Raw genomic sequence first — 13,446 nt, 5'->3', positions numbered from 1 at the left:
GGGCCAGGGCCTGAAGGGACAGGTTGCAATTTAGATGGAGGTTATTCTGGCTGATGCTGCCTTGGGAAGAATGGGTCAGGATGGGGGAGACCCTGCAGTTGCCCAGCAAGAGGGGAAAGTTCTTCCTCGCAGGGCATGGGTGGCAGGGAGGGCCCTGGTGGTCCACAGAGTGGGAGTCCCTGGTAGGACAAAGTGAGGAAGGAACGGCCACATGGTGTGAAATCACTGTGATGTTTATTGGCTGTGATTCCATCCGGAGAGGACACACGGGGCCCTCGACATGCAAGAGGAGGCAGGTGCGGGGACATACAACAGACAACATCACGGGCTAGGCGAAGCTCAGCGGCCCCCGGGCGCCCCATGCGCTGGGAACGGGATGGTGGTTTCTAGAGGGAACGCCCTGTCTGCTCAGAGTTGGCTTTTAAAGTGTGAAAACAGGAATTTAAAAAACACATGGACGGGGAGGAGGTGGGCGGGCGCAGCTTGGACTGTGAGCCCTAGGGACCCGAGGCCAGCGCCTCCCGGGACAGGGTTTGGTGGTCAGTATTGCGATCTAACTGTTATGGCTTCTCTAATGCTATGTAAGGTCGTGAAGGTCAACGCTAGGCCACACCCTGACCTAAAACACGTGGACACGCGATGCAGTTTTGAAGTGGACAGAAGGGCCTCTCCGTCAAGAGAAAACTCGTCAAACACAAAGACCTCATTTACCTGAGATTCAACAAATTGTGATGCAAATTAAACAAGGTTGGAGGAGGGATCGCCCCACGGGTGGACTGCCTGTTTCTGCCAGACTCCAGATCAAAGACACCCCAGCCCTAGGCCCGCCTCTGGCCTACCTGCAACCCCATGGGGAAGGGCAACACACCCCTGATGGGCTGGGCCACATCTTCTCACACAGGTCTCCAGGCCACTGTACATGGTGCCTGAGGGCCCCAGGTTTCTCAGGTGAAGGTGTGGGCATTAGTGGATCAGGGCCCGGTCTCCCAGGGAGAACCAGCAGCCCCCTCAGTGGAGAGAACAGGAGACCAGCCGGGTAGAGGGCGGGCCGGGCCCAGGTCTCCATGAAGGGGAAAGCAAGAGTCACAGGGGTAGGTTGAGAACCCCCAAACCTATTGCTTTGTTTCCCTTAGTTTGGAAGAGAACAGGGCCACGGCATTCCTAAGAAGCGACACTTTCCAGAGGGTGGGGGGGCAGACAGACGATGGACAGATAACTCGAGGGGTGCAGGTCTTTGGGTGGGCCAGAGGCAGATGGGAAGACACAGAGGAGTGCAATCTGGCAACCCCGGTGTCTGAGCGCAGGAGGAGGGGCCCGAGCAGAGGAGGGTGGCCCTAGGCACTGGCCTCGTCCCCACCCCACCCGCACTATGCCCTGACCCCCTATGGCTGTGCTCCTGAGTTTGGCCCAGACAAGCACCCACCGGCACAAGGTGGTACGCCCAGGGTGACCAAAGGGCTGACCCTGCCGGGGTTCCAGCCTCAGGCGCTGAAGGGTGGACAGTGACCGGTGAGAGCAGTCAGGGGGTCCCGGACACTGGGGGTCTAGCCACCCACGGGCAGAGGAACATGTGGACAGGGTCCTGGGCTGTGCACACTGTAGAGGCCTGGGGTGAATGCCCCTTGCTGGGGGGGTTGATGATGGGTGGGGGGCGGAGGCTCCGAGGGTGAGGGGCGCGGGAAGGACAAACCTAGGACTATGGCTTATATTGGCGTTGGGGGGCTGCACTCTGCTCCCGACATCCCTTCAGGGGCCTCCGCGGAGGGTCTGTACAGGGGGTGGAGGGTGGGGGCTCGGGCTTGGCCAGCTGTGCCCAGCGCAGACATTACTTCTTGAACATGTCCTGCAGTGGCCCGGGCAGGTACTTGATGACGGTGTCCAGGATGCTCTCATCCTCTTCCTCAGGCTCATCCCCGCAACCTGGAGGGATGGCCTTCTTGGGCCGCGTCAGGCTGCCCTCCGAGTTGGCCTCCATGGCAGCCTGGGCCTCAGCCTCACGCTCCTCCTTCTTCTTGATGCCGTACTGCGGGGAGACGGCAGGAGTCAGGGGTCCCAGCAGGCCTCGGCCTGGGGGAGGGCATCCTGGCAACTCCAGCCTTGGTGAGGGGGCTCACAGTAGGCCTCGGCCTCGGGGGGTGGCGTCCTGGCAACCTCAGCCTTGGTGAGGAGGCTGCAGCCCCAGGGAGGTTAGACCCTCCCTGCCCTGGACACTGGCAAGGGACCAGGAAGTAACTGGCCCACCTGAAGGGACCTCACCCCAGAGGCTGCCTGTAGGGCTGGGAGAACTCCACGGAGAATGGGGGGCGTCTTGAGAGCCACTGCAGGGGTCGCCATGGGGGAAAGTAGGGAGGGGGAGGCTGGCATCTCTCTCAGGGGAGACAAGGCTGTGGCCCCCACCCCTGGCTCCTCCCAGGAAGCTCCTAGCCTGGGTCAGGGTGGGGTGGGCAGGACCTCTGAGGTCACTCTCTGACCCGTCTCCCGAGTCCAGAGGCCTGTGGTCACACCTCATGGCTGGCCCGGGTCCCCTGAATGTAGCCATGACCCCAAGCCCTAGCAGGCTACTCTGCAGTTTCATGGTCAACTGGCAGAGGGGCCCAGGTCATGGTCATTTCTAGGTACTGGGTGTTCCAGAGTCCACCTAGCTGTGACCTCAGCCAACACACTTGAATTTCACCGACTCCCGGCCCACCCCTGTTTCTCATCTCCTGTGCGTGTCCCTGTCTCCTCGTGTCCCCTCCTGTAGTAGGCTGAATGTTGTCCCCACCTTCATGTCACCTGGAACAATGTGACCTTATTTGGAATTAGGGTCTTGGTGTTTATAATTAAGGTAAGGATAGAAATCCTGAATTTGAGGGGACCCTGAATCCAGTGAGAATGTTTTTGCAAGACAAGAGATACATGGAGGAGCTTGTGTGAAAACAGAGCAAGACTGGGGTGATGCAGCCACAAACCGAGAGACATACCTGCAGAGCTCCTGGAAGCTGACAGGGGCAGGGAAGGAGCGACCCTGGAGCCTGAGAGGGAGCATGGAATCCTGGGCTTCTGCCCTCCAGGCCTCCAGATCTATTGCCAGGCACTTGGTTTTGGCACGTGCCCACCAAAACTCCTGCTAAGCCACTGGCCCAGGAGCCCACGGTCCTGGTGCAGCCACGGAACCACAGGACAGCCTCCTGCTGCCCAGGGCAGATGGGGCAGGGCAGGCCATGCTGGTCTCCAAGCTTTGGAGGCTGGTGTCCATCTGGGAGCCGATCGGCCGCCCAGTGGTCAGAGCTCCCTGGGCCAGGTCCGAGGTCATCGGTCACAGATTAAGGACACATGAAGCAGTGATGGGCGCCAGCAAAGTGCCCAGGAGGGAGCACTCAGGAAGGTACATGGGTGCCAGCACCTTACAAGTGACACCTAAGTGCGTGGCCTCCGCCCAGGGAGGGGCCGTCTGCCCAGGAGGGACATTTCTGGTCATTGCTCTTCTTCTCACTAGTCCTTCCCTGGAAGAAAGGGTGAGCCCTGCTCCTGGTGCCCAGTGAGACCTGGCTCACCAAGGATGTCCCTCCCTCCTTCCTCTGTACCCCTGACCTTGTGAGGTCAACCTGGACACCCATCCCCTCTCTTGGGGCCAAGGGTGGCTTTGGGTGCCATGCTCTGCCCACCTATGCCCAGAGCACACTGGCCACCCAGGAGAGCCATGGCAGGGGGCTTTAAGCTTCTCCAGGAACCCCCTCACACCTTTAACAGAGCCGGGGATGTGGGAGTCTCAATGGCCGAGCCCTGAGGGCACAGCAAGGACACCCTGAGCAGGGACAGGCATATCACCCAGTGGGCCCTGCACACAGAACAGAGCACCATCAGCCAGGGAATGAGGACCAGACCCAGGCTGGGCACTTGCCCAGGACACCAAGAGGAGCCAGGTCCTCTTCCTGGACCATCACTGAGGGTGCCCTCCTGGTCCACCTTGGGCCCTGAGTGCAGCATGGAGAGGATGTTCAGCTGGTGTCCTGTGGACCGTGCTGGGCCAGGAGAGTGACACCACCAGAATCTAGGTCAGGCCGGAGAGCACTTTCCTCCTGCCCGGGGCCAAGTCGGACAGGCGCCTGCAGCGGGAGGGTGTCTGCACATAGCAGAAACACATGTGGGGTGAGGATCTGTGGGCCTGGCCCGGGAGGCTGTGCAGCCCCAGGTGTGCTCTCATGGCACAGGTGCTCAGGAACATGTGTGTGCTCAAGGGACACACATATAACAGCAAAATATGCGTTGTGTGTTTGAACAAAGGAGCTTCCGCGGTCAGGGATGGATCTCAGGGGGCCAAGAGGGACCCCGTGTACACACAGTGCCAGGTCCTCCCCTCTGGCCCAAGTGGGATATCCAGACCCCACCATCAATGGTGAGTCACTCTGAGCTGGGCCTGAAGGGCCAGTTGCTCTACTGAGGTTCAAGGTCATTCTGAGACTGAGGCAACTCTGGGGTCCACCTGGGGTCAGGGTCACTGCCGCAGGCACAAGGCTCCTAAGCTGAGCTCCAGCCTCAGCCTGGCTTCTGTGTGATCTGGCTGAGACCGGCTCTGAGGCGTCTAAGCTCCAGAGACAAACACCCAGTCAGCCGGGTCCTGGCGCCGTTGGCCATTAAACTGGCGGCTCTCCAGAGCCACAACTCAAAAACAGGACTGCGGGGGGAGCCTGCAGTCCCCTGACATACATGAGGAGAGACATGAACCCGGAAAGCAGTGTGATGTTGAGAAAGCAGGGCCCTGGGTGCTACTTGAGGGTGAGAACCAGTAACATGACCTGCAACAATGACGTCCATTGTCAACAGCACAAACTCAGAGCCTAAAGCAAGCGTAGCAGAAGTGGCACCATGCCTAGACCTCCCTGACAGACAGTTCCAGCTCTGCTGCCCAGAGCACACATCTGGCAGGGGGCACTTGAGCACAGGGGCCGCCACCTCACCCTGGCTGCAACCTGCCTGGTGGCTGGGGGACAGGACAGTAGGAGGAGGGCTCCTCCAGGAATTACCCTGCCCAAGACGGACAGTACAAACGGCAGGCCGAGCTCCTCTCCTGGGAGGAGGTTATCTAGGGACTGGACACACGACCTGGGCCAGCCCCTGGGCCCCCCACCTGCACAGAAGCCATGGACAGGGCAACTTGGGACCCTTTTCTGACCAGCCTGAGGAGCCCTGGGGGCACATGGCCCAGGCAAGGTTGGAGGAGCAGGGCCACCCCTGTGGGCAGGGCCCCCATGGGGACATAAAAGGCAGCAGGTAGAGTCACCAACCAGCAAAGGTCTCATGGTCTCATGGAGGCTTTGCAGGCACAGTGTGAGCCTTCAGCCAGCCTCCTACTTGGCTGTCTCTGCCCCTCCCAAGGCCGCCCCACAGTCACCTCCCAACTCCCATCAGCTTTCCCCCTCTCAGCTGTGCCTGGCGGGGGGCGGTCTCTGTGGCTCTCAGCTCGTCTCACCTCACTCCTCTCTGTTCCTGTCTCTCTCTGCCTCTGTTATGATCCCGGTCTCTCTCTCTCTCTCTCTCTGTCTCTCTCTATCTCTCCCTGATTCTGTCTCTCTCTGTCCTCTGATCCCCTCCCCTTTCTCCTCCTGTCCCACCCCCTTTCCTGATACACAACCTAGTAGGGTCTGGCAGCCTCGCTGTGATCTAGTCGATGACGTCCTTTCCCTGACTTCCCAGAAGCCTTGTGTCTGCAACTCATCAGCTGCAGATGAGGGAGGTCGGGTCCCCGGGGGAGCAAGGGGGTGTGGGCTACCATTGCAGCCCAGTGGACAGGACCTGCAGCAGGCTCCAGGACACGTCTGGTGACCCACGGCGAATGTCAGGGAGTGTGGCCCCACCTCATCCCCATCAATGGCCACTTTGCACTCTCCATGGTCCATGGAGCGGGCTTTGTTAGGAACCAGGAGAAGAACAGTGTTGGGTGGGGAGGAGGGGCTGTGTGAGGGAGGGGAAGAAGAACGTGTGGGTGGGGAAGGGCAGTCACACTGGACTGGCTCTTGTGGGTGCAGGGAGCTTGCTGTGCACTGCCTTTGCCACCTGCTGCCCTCAGCACTTTTGTCTGTCTAGCCTGGAGGTCCAGCATCCCCAGAAACCCACAAGCCAGCCCTTCCTGGCTGCAGCTTACATCATACAGGAAGTTAGTGTCTCCATCTGCTCAAGGTGCTGCTGGCTGGAAAGCGAATGGTTGCTGGATCCTTCCCACCCTGTAGCTGGGGACCATGCTGTCCAGGACCTGGCCATGGTAACCCCTTGGGGAATGCCTGCTGCCATCAACCAGGCCTGCTGCAGCCGCTACCTCTGAGCCCGGGGCCTGGGTGGGAACTGTGCTCAGGCAGTACCCCAGGCCTCTTCTGTATGGAATGCCCATTTCTTCTGCTACCAGCACCCGTGGTCCTTCTCCCCGCCCCCCACCTGGAGGCCCTGTCTACCCCTGCTGCTTTCATTCCCTGGGCTCCCAGCTGGGTCCCTACAGGTCCCTAGACAAGGCTAGAGCACCTGCTTGGAGGCCTTCCCGCCCCAGGGCTCCAAGTCTCTGCCTGAACCTCCCTCACCTTCAGCCCTGGCAGCTAGAGGGATGGATGAGTGGCAGTGACCACGTGTGGTTGTCCCTGTGCTGGGTGTGTGGGCTTTGCTGCAGGCTCAGCTTCACTCTCAGTCACCAAGATGGGCTTTGCTTTTCCCATCTGGGACAGATCATGGTGTTCTCTGGTTGCCCACTCCCAAGGAAAGGCCACCTAAGTGAAGTGGGAGCTGACTGGGCAACTCCCCGCTCCCAGTCATGGCTCCTGTGCCAGCTCCAATCCAGGCCATGCTTCCCCGCTTGGTGAGTCCAGGAGGCACCAGGCCCCTCCCTGGAGCATGCTAACCCCATGCCCAGGCTGACCTCAAGAGCCCGCCCCTGGGCCTCCCCTCAGAGTAGGGGGCAAGTGAACCCATGAGGACTCATCACCGCAGTCTAGATGTAAACATCTGGGTCACCCCACTGGTTTCATTCTCCCCATGGGACTAGCTCCCCAAAGCTCCCGGAGTCTGTGCTGCGGCTGGAGAGAGGCCTCTCCCTCCGCCCACGGGTCTTTCCACCAGCACAGGGTCAGTCCCCACGAGCTCAGGACTGGCGCCCACCTTGTCACGGATGCCCTGTCGCATGACCTCACGCTCGGCCTCCATCTTGGCATACTTGGCCTTGCGTTCCTCCTCCTCCTGGCGCAGGGCTTCCTGGCGTTCCTCCTCCTTCTTGGCCGCATCTGGGTCCTTCTCCTCGTCACCCCCGAGCATCTTCCCCATGTCTTTGGTGGCTCCTGGGGAGAGAAAGGTGGCACATCGGGGACCCCCCTCAGAACTGCATCCAGGCCTAGCTGGGCTCCCAGCCACTCCCTGACCCTCTGCTGCCCACCCTGGGATCTGGTGCTTTCTGTCCCCTTGAGGGCTGGGAGACATTCTGGGGGGGGCAGGGGACAGGAGGTTTGTGGGAAGCATGTGCAGTTTTGTGCCTGTTTAAACATCCATATGTGCTTGTGCCTATGGTTGTGTATGTGGTTGTGTGTGAATGTGGTTGTGTGTGTGTGGCCATGTCATTGTATGTGTTTTTGCATGTATGACTGAGTGGTGTGGTTGTGTGTGTGGCCTTGTGTTTGTGTGTGCGTGACTGTGTGACTGTGTATGACTGTGTTTGTGTGTGCATGACTGTGTGTGTGCCTATATGGTGGCTTTGTGTGTGTGCATGGCTGAGTGTCATGTGTGTGGCTGTGTGAATGTGGTTGTGTGTGCATGACTGTCATGTGTGCATGACTGTCAGGTGTGTGGTTGTATGTGCATGACTGTGTGTATGCTCTGTGGTGGCTTTGTGTGTGTGCATGGCTGAGTGTCATGTGTGTGGTTGTGTGAATGTGGTTGTGTGTGCATGACGGTTGTGTGTGGTTGTATGTGCATGACTGTGTGTGTGTCCTGTGGTGGCTTTGTGTGTGTGCATGGCTGAGTGTCATGTGTGTGGTTGTGTCAATGTGGTTGTGTGTACATGACGGTCATGTGTGTGGTTGTATGTGGCTGTGTGATTGTACGTGAGTATATGACTGAGTGTCATGTGTGTGGCTTTGTGTGTGTGTATGCATGATTGAGTGGCTGTGACTGTGCATGTGTGTATGACTGTGTGAGCTCCTGAGGGACTGGTATGTCTTCATTGGGTCCTTTGTCCAGTGGAGGGTCGGCCTCTGGAAGGTGGTGGAAGGAACGACTGGATATGCAGACAGTAGTTTTAGGGCCAGGGACAGTGTCTGGCTGGTGCCCCAGTGACCAGGATGGAAGCACTGGAGGTGGTAGGTGGGGTCCACAGGCTGCAGGAGGCTGCTTGTGGTGCCACTACCACTTTCCCGTGAGCTCTTGACTCACAGGCCACACAAACACCTCCCCAAAGGCCCCAGACCTTGCCCACAGGATGAAGTGTATAATGATAGCCATGAACATGGCAGGCACCACAGGAGCACCGGCCCTCAGCTCCAGGGAGCAGAGCAGCTTTGCCCTGCAACTGCATGGTGTCACTGAACACCGTGACCCCCAGGGGGGTGGTGGGCAGGGCCTGTGTTATCTGAGCCACCCAGCTCTGAATTCAGTGATTCCATGTTTGATCCTCCATGTCCACATCCCTGACACTCTTGGCACCACTGTCACCACTCTGACATGGGGAAGGTCCCTGCCATACAAAGCCTGGGAGACACCATTGCCCGCAGATGTCGTCACGCTGTGTATGTGATGATGCTAAGTGACCTCCCTATCTCCTGAGGGTGAGGGGCATGGGGGAGACCACCAACTGTCAGTGGGACAGCACCATTTTCGTGGAGTGCTCGGGGCGGAAGTGATGTCCCTCACCAAAGGGGCTTCCCACCACAGGCCACCCCCCGATGCTCTGGCTGTCTGCTGCACTGCTATCTCTTGCACTCACTGTGAGGACAGGCCACCACTGACCCCTGGTACTGGGCCAACAGCACCAGCCTGCACTCTCTTGTGGAAGGCTAGAGCCTGTGGTCAGTGTTTAGCCTCATTGGCAACATTTTGCAAAGCAGATTTGAGGTTTGTGACTCAAAGGAAACTGGGTCATGGAGTGGAGTCGCTCATAGATTCTTCCAGCAGTTCCCAGATAATTGAACCAGAGTCTCTCCGCCTCTGGTGCTGCTGCCCCTGGCAGGTGTGTGGAGACAGCAAGGATAGCCCTCTTAATCCTGGCTGCTTTTGTGCAGATCCGACTGTTCACAAGAAAAAGCTAGCTCACACTAAGGTGAGAGTGATGCCCTGCTCCTTCTCCCTCCTGGAAAGTTTGAGTGTCTACAGCGGAGGCTGGTGAACCTGGTCTCTCCTCACACCCCGCCTCCAAGAGGGAAAGGAGTGTGGTTGCTGGGGTAGGAGCTGGAAGGGTGGCTCTGCCCCTAAGGGCTGGTCCCCACGCCTATCCCCCCAACTCGTCACATAGGCTCTGGGTCTAGTCATTGAAGCAGGCATTTATTGAGCACTGACTGTGTGCTGAGCTCTGCCACACAGCGCATGCTGGGGGCTGCTCTGGGTCCCCAGTGGAGCCCCAGTGGGTCAGCTCATGTTGTCCCCACTGGAGCCCCAGTGGGTCAGTTGGCCAAAGGGACTGGGGAAAGCTCACCTTTAAGAAAGAAGGAGCGAGCCCTCTAGATCAAGGGGCAGCTCTGGGCAGCTGGGAAGTCTCCCGGGCCAGGGTTGCTCCTGTGGCACAGACCCGTGCTCAAGGCGGAGGCTGCTCAGTGCAAATGACCCCACATCCACACCTAACCTTGGAGAGGTCACCGGCAGCACAGGCCCCCACTCCTCCACCCACGCATCCCCTAGTACTGACTTCCAGAGCCACTTCCAATGCTGGGAATGAGGTACCTCCAGGATCACAGCTGACGCTGTGGGAAGCTTGTTCCTGGCACAGAAACCCGACGTGCCATTTGCTTCCCTGGCATGATGCCAGAGCCGGGCATGTGGTCCTGGAGCACTGCAGAAGTGGTGAAATCCCAGCAGTGCCTGGGGGTCCCTGCCCTGCACCCCTGCTCAGCACGTCACGTCCCCCTTTGCTGTGCCGAGCCTATGTGCAGACATCAGGCCTTGGCGCCTCAGGACTCCCAAGCTATGGTCCCTGGAGGTCCTCGGAAGACCTGATGTTGCTCAACTGACAGAAAACTAAGTCACAGAGTTTGTTCACACTGTGCCCACAGTGGGGACACCTCACCAGCCAGGGTCTTAGAAACACCCAGATGAGGTCCCCGAAGGCAGGAAGGCAGGGTCAAATCCAGGGCCAGAACCCCTCAAGTAGGGCCAACACACCCTTCCCTCACCCTTGTCTGAGTTGCTGCTTCTCCCAGTGAAGTGGAAATGAAAGAATACAGGAGGCAACCCCTGCCATGACACCATCAGATAAAGTCCCCTGCGAGGAACATTCCAGCACCTGTGAGGACTGTGGCAAGAAAAGTGGGGGGACCTTCCACCCAGGAGTGGGTCCCTACTGAGGGGAAGAGGGTAAGGCAGAATCCAAGGGGGAGGGGGAAGGGGAGGAAGAGGAGGAAGAGGAGGAGAGGCCCAGCATGGGTAGGTTGGCTCTGCTGCCCAGGCTCTGCCCAAGCCCACCCAGACTGGGAACAAGGAGCAGCCACCTCCATTGCGGGCCTCCACATTGTCCCCAGTCCTCTTCCCATGCTGGCACCAGCTGTGTTCCACTTCTCACCTAATTCTCGGCAGCAGAAGATGCAGAGGCTGGGGAGTGGTCAGGTCAGGCCACCACGTTCCCACCTCAGGACCTTCGAACTTGCTGTCCTGTCCCTGGAGCCCATGTCCCAGAGCTCAGCTGGACCAGCTCCTACATGCCAGTGTCTTCCTGATTCCTCGAGGACCTCAGCCGACTCAGTATCCCTCATGTGAGTACACCTGTAGTTGTTCGTTCAACTTATTGCACTCGACACGTAACTTAAATTACATATATTTAAATAATAATAATGCTGATGTTTACAACTGCATTTTGAATTTGTTTTAGGTTTACAGAGCAGTCACTGAGATAGCAAAAGGACTCTTGTGTGCACGTGACCCAGGCTCCCTGATGCTGACATCACACATAACCACAGCACATTCGACACAGCCATTGTGTTTGACATTGTGCAAACTGTCACCTGACTGCAGACTTCACTGGGATGTCACCGCTTTTCCACCAATGTCCTCTGTTCCAGAATGCCAAGTTGCATTCAGATTCAAGTCAGTTTTTAAAAAGGGAAAATCATGCTTTTAACTTGAAGTAAAAACTGTGGGAAAAATTATAAAATTTAATGAAAAATTAAATAACACCTAAATAAAGAAAGACACTTGTGACGATTCTGGACTGGGAAACTTCACAATGTAAGGATGTCTGTTCTCCCCAAACTCCCAAGAGTTAAAAAAAAACTGTTGTGAAACTTGAAGAGCTAAGAGTGTTGCATCCAGAAATGCAAAAGCCTGTTAGCCAGTACAGGCCTGGAGGAGGGGGAGAAGGTCTACCAGATGCAAGGACAGGGTGGCAACAGTGCAAGGTGAGCAGGGTAGAGCACAGGATCAGGAGAGAGTCCTTGCACAGATCCACATGGACATGGGACTTGGCTGTGTGACTAGAGATAGAGATGGAGCCTCATCCTGGAGGAAAAGCGGGATTTCCCCAAACAGGACAGGGTCAGTGATGGAAAATAATGGAACTGGACTCCTAGAACGGCACAAATTCTTGTTGATTATAGATCTGAATATAAGCCCCAAATGGACACAGACAAAGAAAAAAACAGCCCCCGCCCCCCAACACACACACACTGAAGGTGGTAGAACACAATGCAATATCTTTTCTACATTTAGATACACAGTTGCCTACAGCGCTCCACAGTTACATGCCAGTTGACGCTTATATCCTAGGAGCCATCAGCTGCACCAAGTAGCCATGTGTGTAGCAGACCATGGCATCCAGATGTGCGTGTCACCCCATGATGCTCACATAGTGATGAAATTGCCTAGTGACACAGTTCTCAGAACATATCCGGTCATGAAATGACACATGGCTGTACATGAAAACACATGCTTGGCTGTTACAAGTAAAGATTATCAACGTGATCAGTCATAGGGGAATCCACACTCAAGTCACAGAGACAAAACAACATTCAAAAGTCTAGAATTAAGAAGATGGGCTGTGCCCCATGCCGGCGAGCATGTGGAGAAGCTGGCTCTCATGCATGGCTGGGGACGTGCACCGGGGTGGCCAACTGGAAAAACAGTTTAGCGGATTTATATGAAGTTGAATACACCTCCCTTATGACCTAGAAATTCCACCCCTAGGTGTTTCCCAAGAGAAATGAAAACCTAAGTTCGCACAAAGACGGAAACAGAAATGTTCACAGCAGTTTCATCTGTAATAGCCAAACCTGGAACCAACGCAAATGTCAGTCAACAGGTGAATGACAAGTGTGGTGGGTGCACACAGGAAACACTACCTAGTGGCAGGAGAGATGAATCTCAGAGACACCCAACAGCACAGGAGAATCTCACGGCCTTTATGCTGGGTGGAAAAGGCCAGACACTAATTTTGCAATTTTTATTGATGTAAATTCAAACGCAAATTCAAGGGCAAACTAATTTCCAGTGACAGAGAGAAAATCAGGATTGCTTGGGCCAGGGTGGAGGGAGGACTCAACCCGGTGATGGTGAAACCCACCGGAATGTACCGCGAAGTAGCCCATGGCTATTGGGCACAACCTCCACCACAGCCAAATTGATAAAAAAAAATCCTAACAATTTTTTTTATAATCAATATTTTTTATTATGATACTGTGGAGTACAGTTAAGGGTTAGGTATACAAATATGCTTCGTTCAGGCACCCTTGTTGATAAGGGGTGTCTCCCCGTCCCCAGACAGATGTTTACTACTATTAATCCCATCTCCCTTCCCCTCCCCCCCATAGTTTCCCACCATTGTCAGTCATTTTCTTATAGTAATATATTGAATGATCAAAGTTCACTATATGAGTAAGAACATGTGATACTCAGATCTTTGTTTCTGTGAGAGGTCACTCAGTATTATAGACTCTAGTTCCATCCAGGTTGCTACAGAATTCATGATTTTGTTCTTTTTTATGGCTGCGTAGTATTCCATCGTGTATATGTACCATATTTTTTAATCCAGTCCTCTTTTGAAGGATAGCATGGCTGCTTCCAGGTTCTTGCTATTGTGAACAATGTTGCAATAAACATATGTGTACAGGTATCTTTTTTATAGAGTGATTTGAGTTCTTCAGGGTATAGTCCCAGTAGAGGGATTGCGGGGTCATGGGGGGGCTCAATATTTAGAGCTTTTAGGAATCGCCACACTGCTTTCCACAGAGGTTGCATTAGTTTACACTCCCACCAACAGTGTAGAAGTGTTCCCTTTCGCCACACCCTCTCCAGCAA

General features: G+C 56.0%; 1 protein-coding gene across 1 annotated transcript in view; it reads right to left on the bottom strand.

Moving 5' to 3' along the window:
• Positions 1-212: 212 nt before the first annotated feature.
• The window catches only part of CPLX1 (complexin 1), a 34,953-nt gene continuing 21,719 nt past the window's right edge, over positions 213-13,446 (bottom strand). Inside the window, exons 2-3 of the mRNA XM_008064003.1 lie at positions 7,123-7,298; positions 213-2,023 (exon numbers count right to left, since the gene is read on the bottom strand). Coding sequence (XP_008062194.1) covers positions 1,826-2,023; positions 7,123-7,298 — 374 coding nt within the window. The 3' untranslated portion in view covers positions 213-1,825. The remainder of the gene's footprint in view (positions 2,024-7,122; positions 7,299-13,446) is intronic.

The sequence above is a fragment of the Carlito syrichta genome, unplaced genomic scaffold (genome assembly GCF_000164805.1).
Source record: "Carlito syrichta isolate Samal-C Ts95f unplaced genomic scaffold, Tarsius_syrichta-2.0.1 Scaffold307178, whole genome shotgun sequence".
Lineage (NCBI taxonomy): Eukaryota > Metazoa > Chordata > Mammalia > Primates > Tarsiidae > Carlito > Carlito syrichta.
This window is presented reverse-complemented; position numbering and strand designations above follow the sequence as displayed.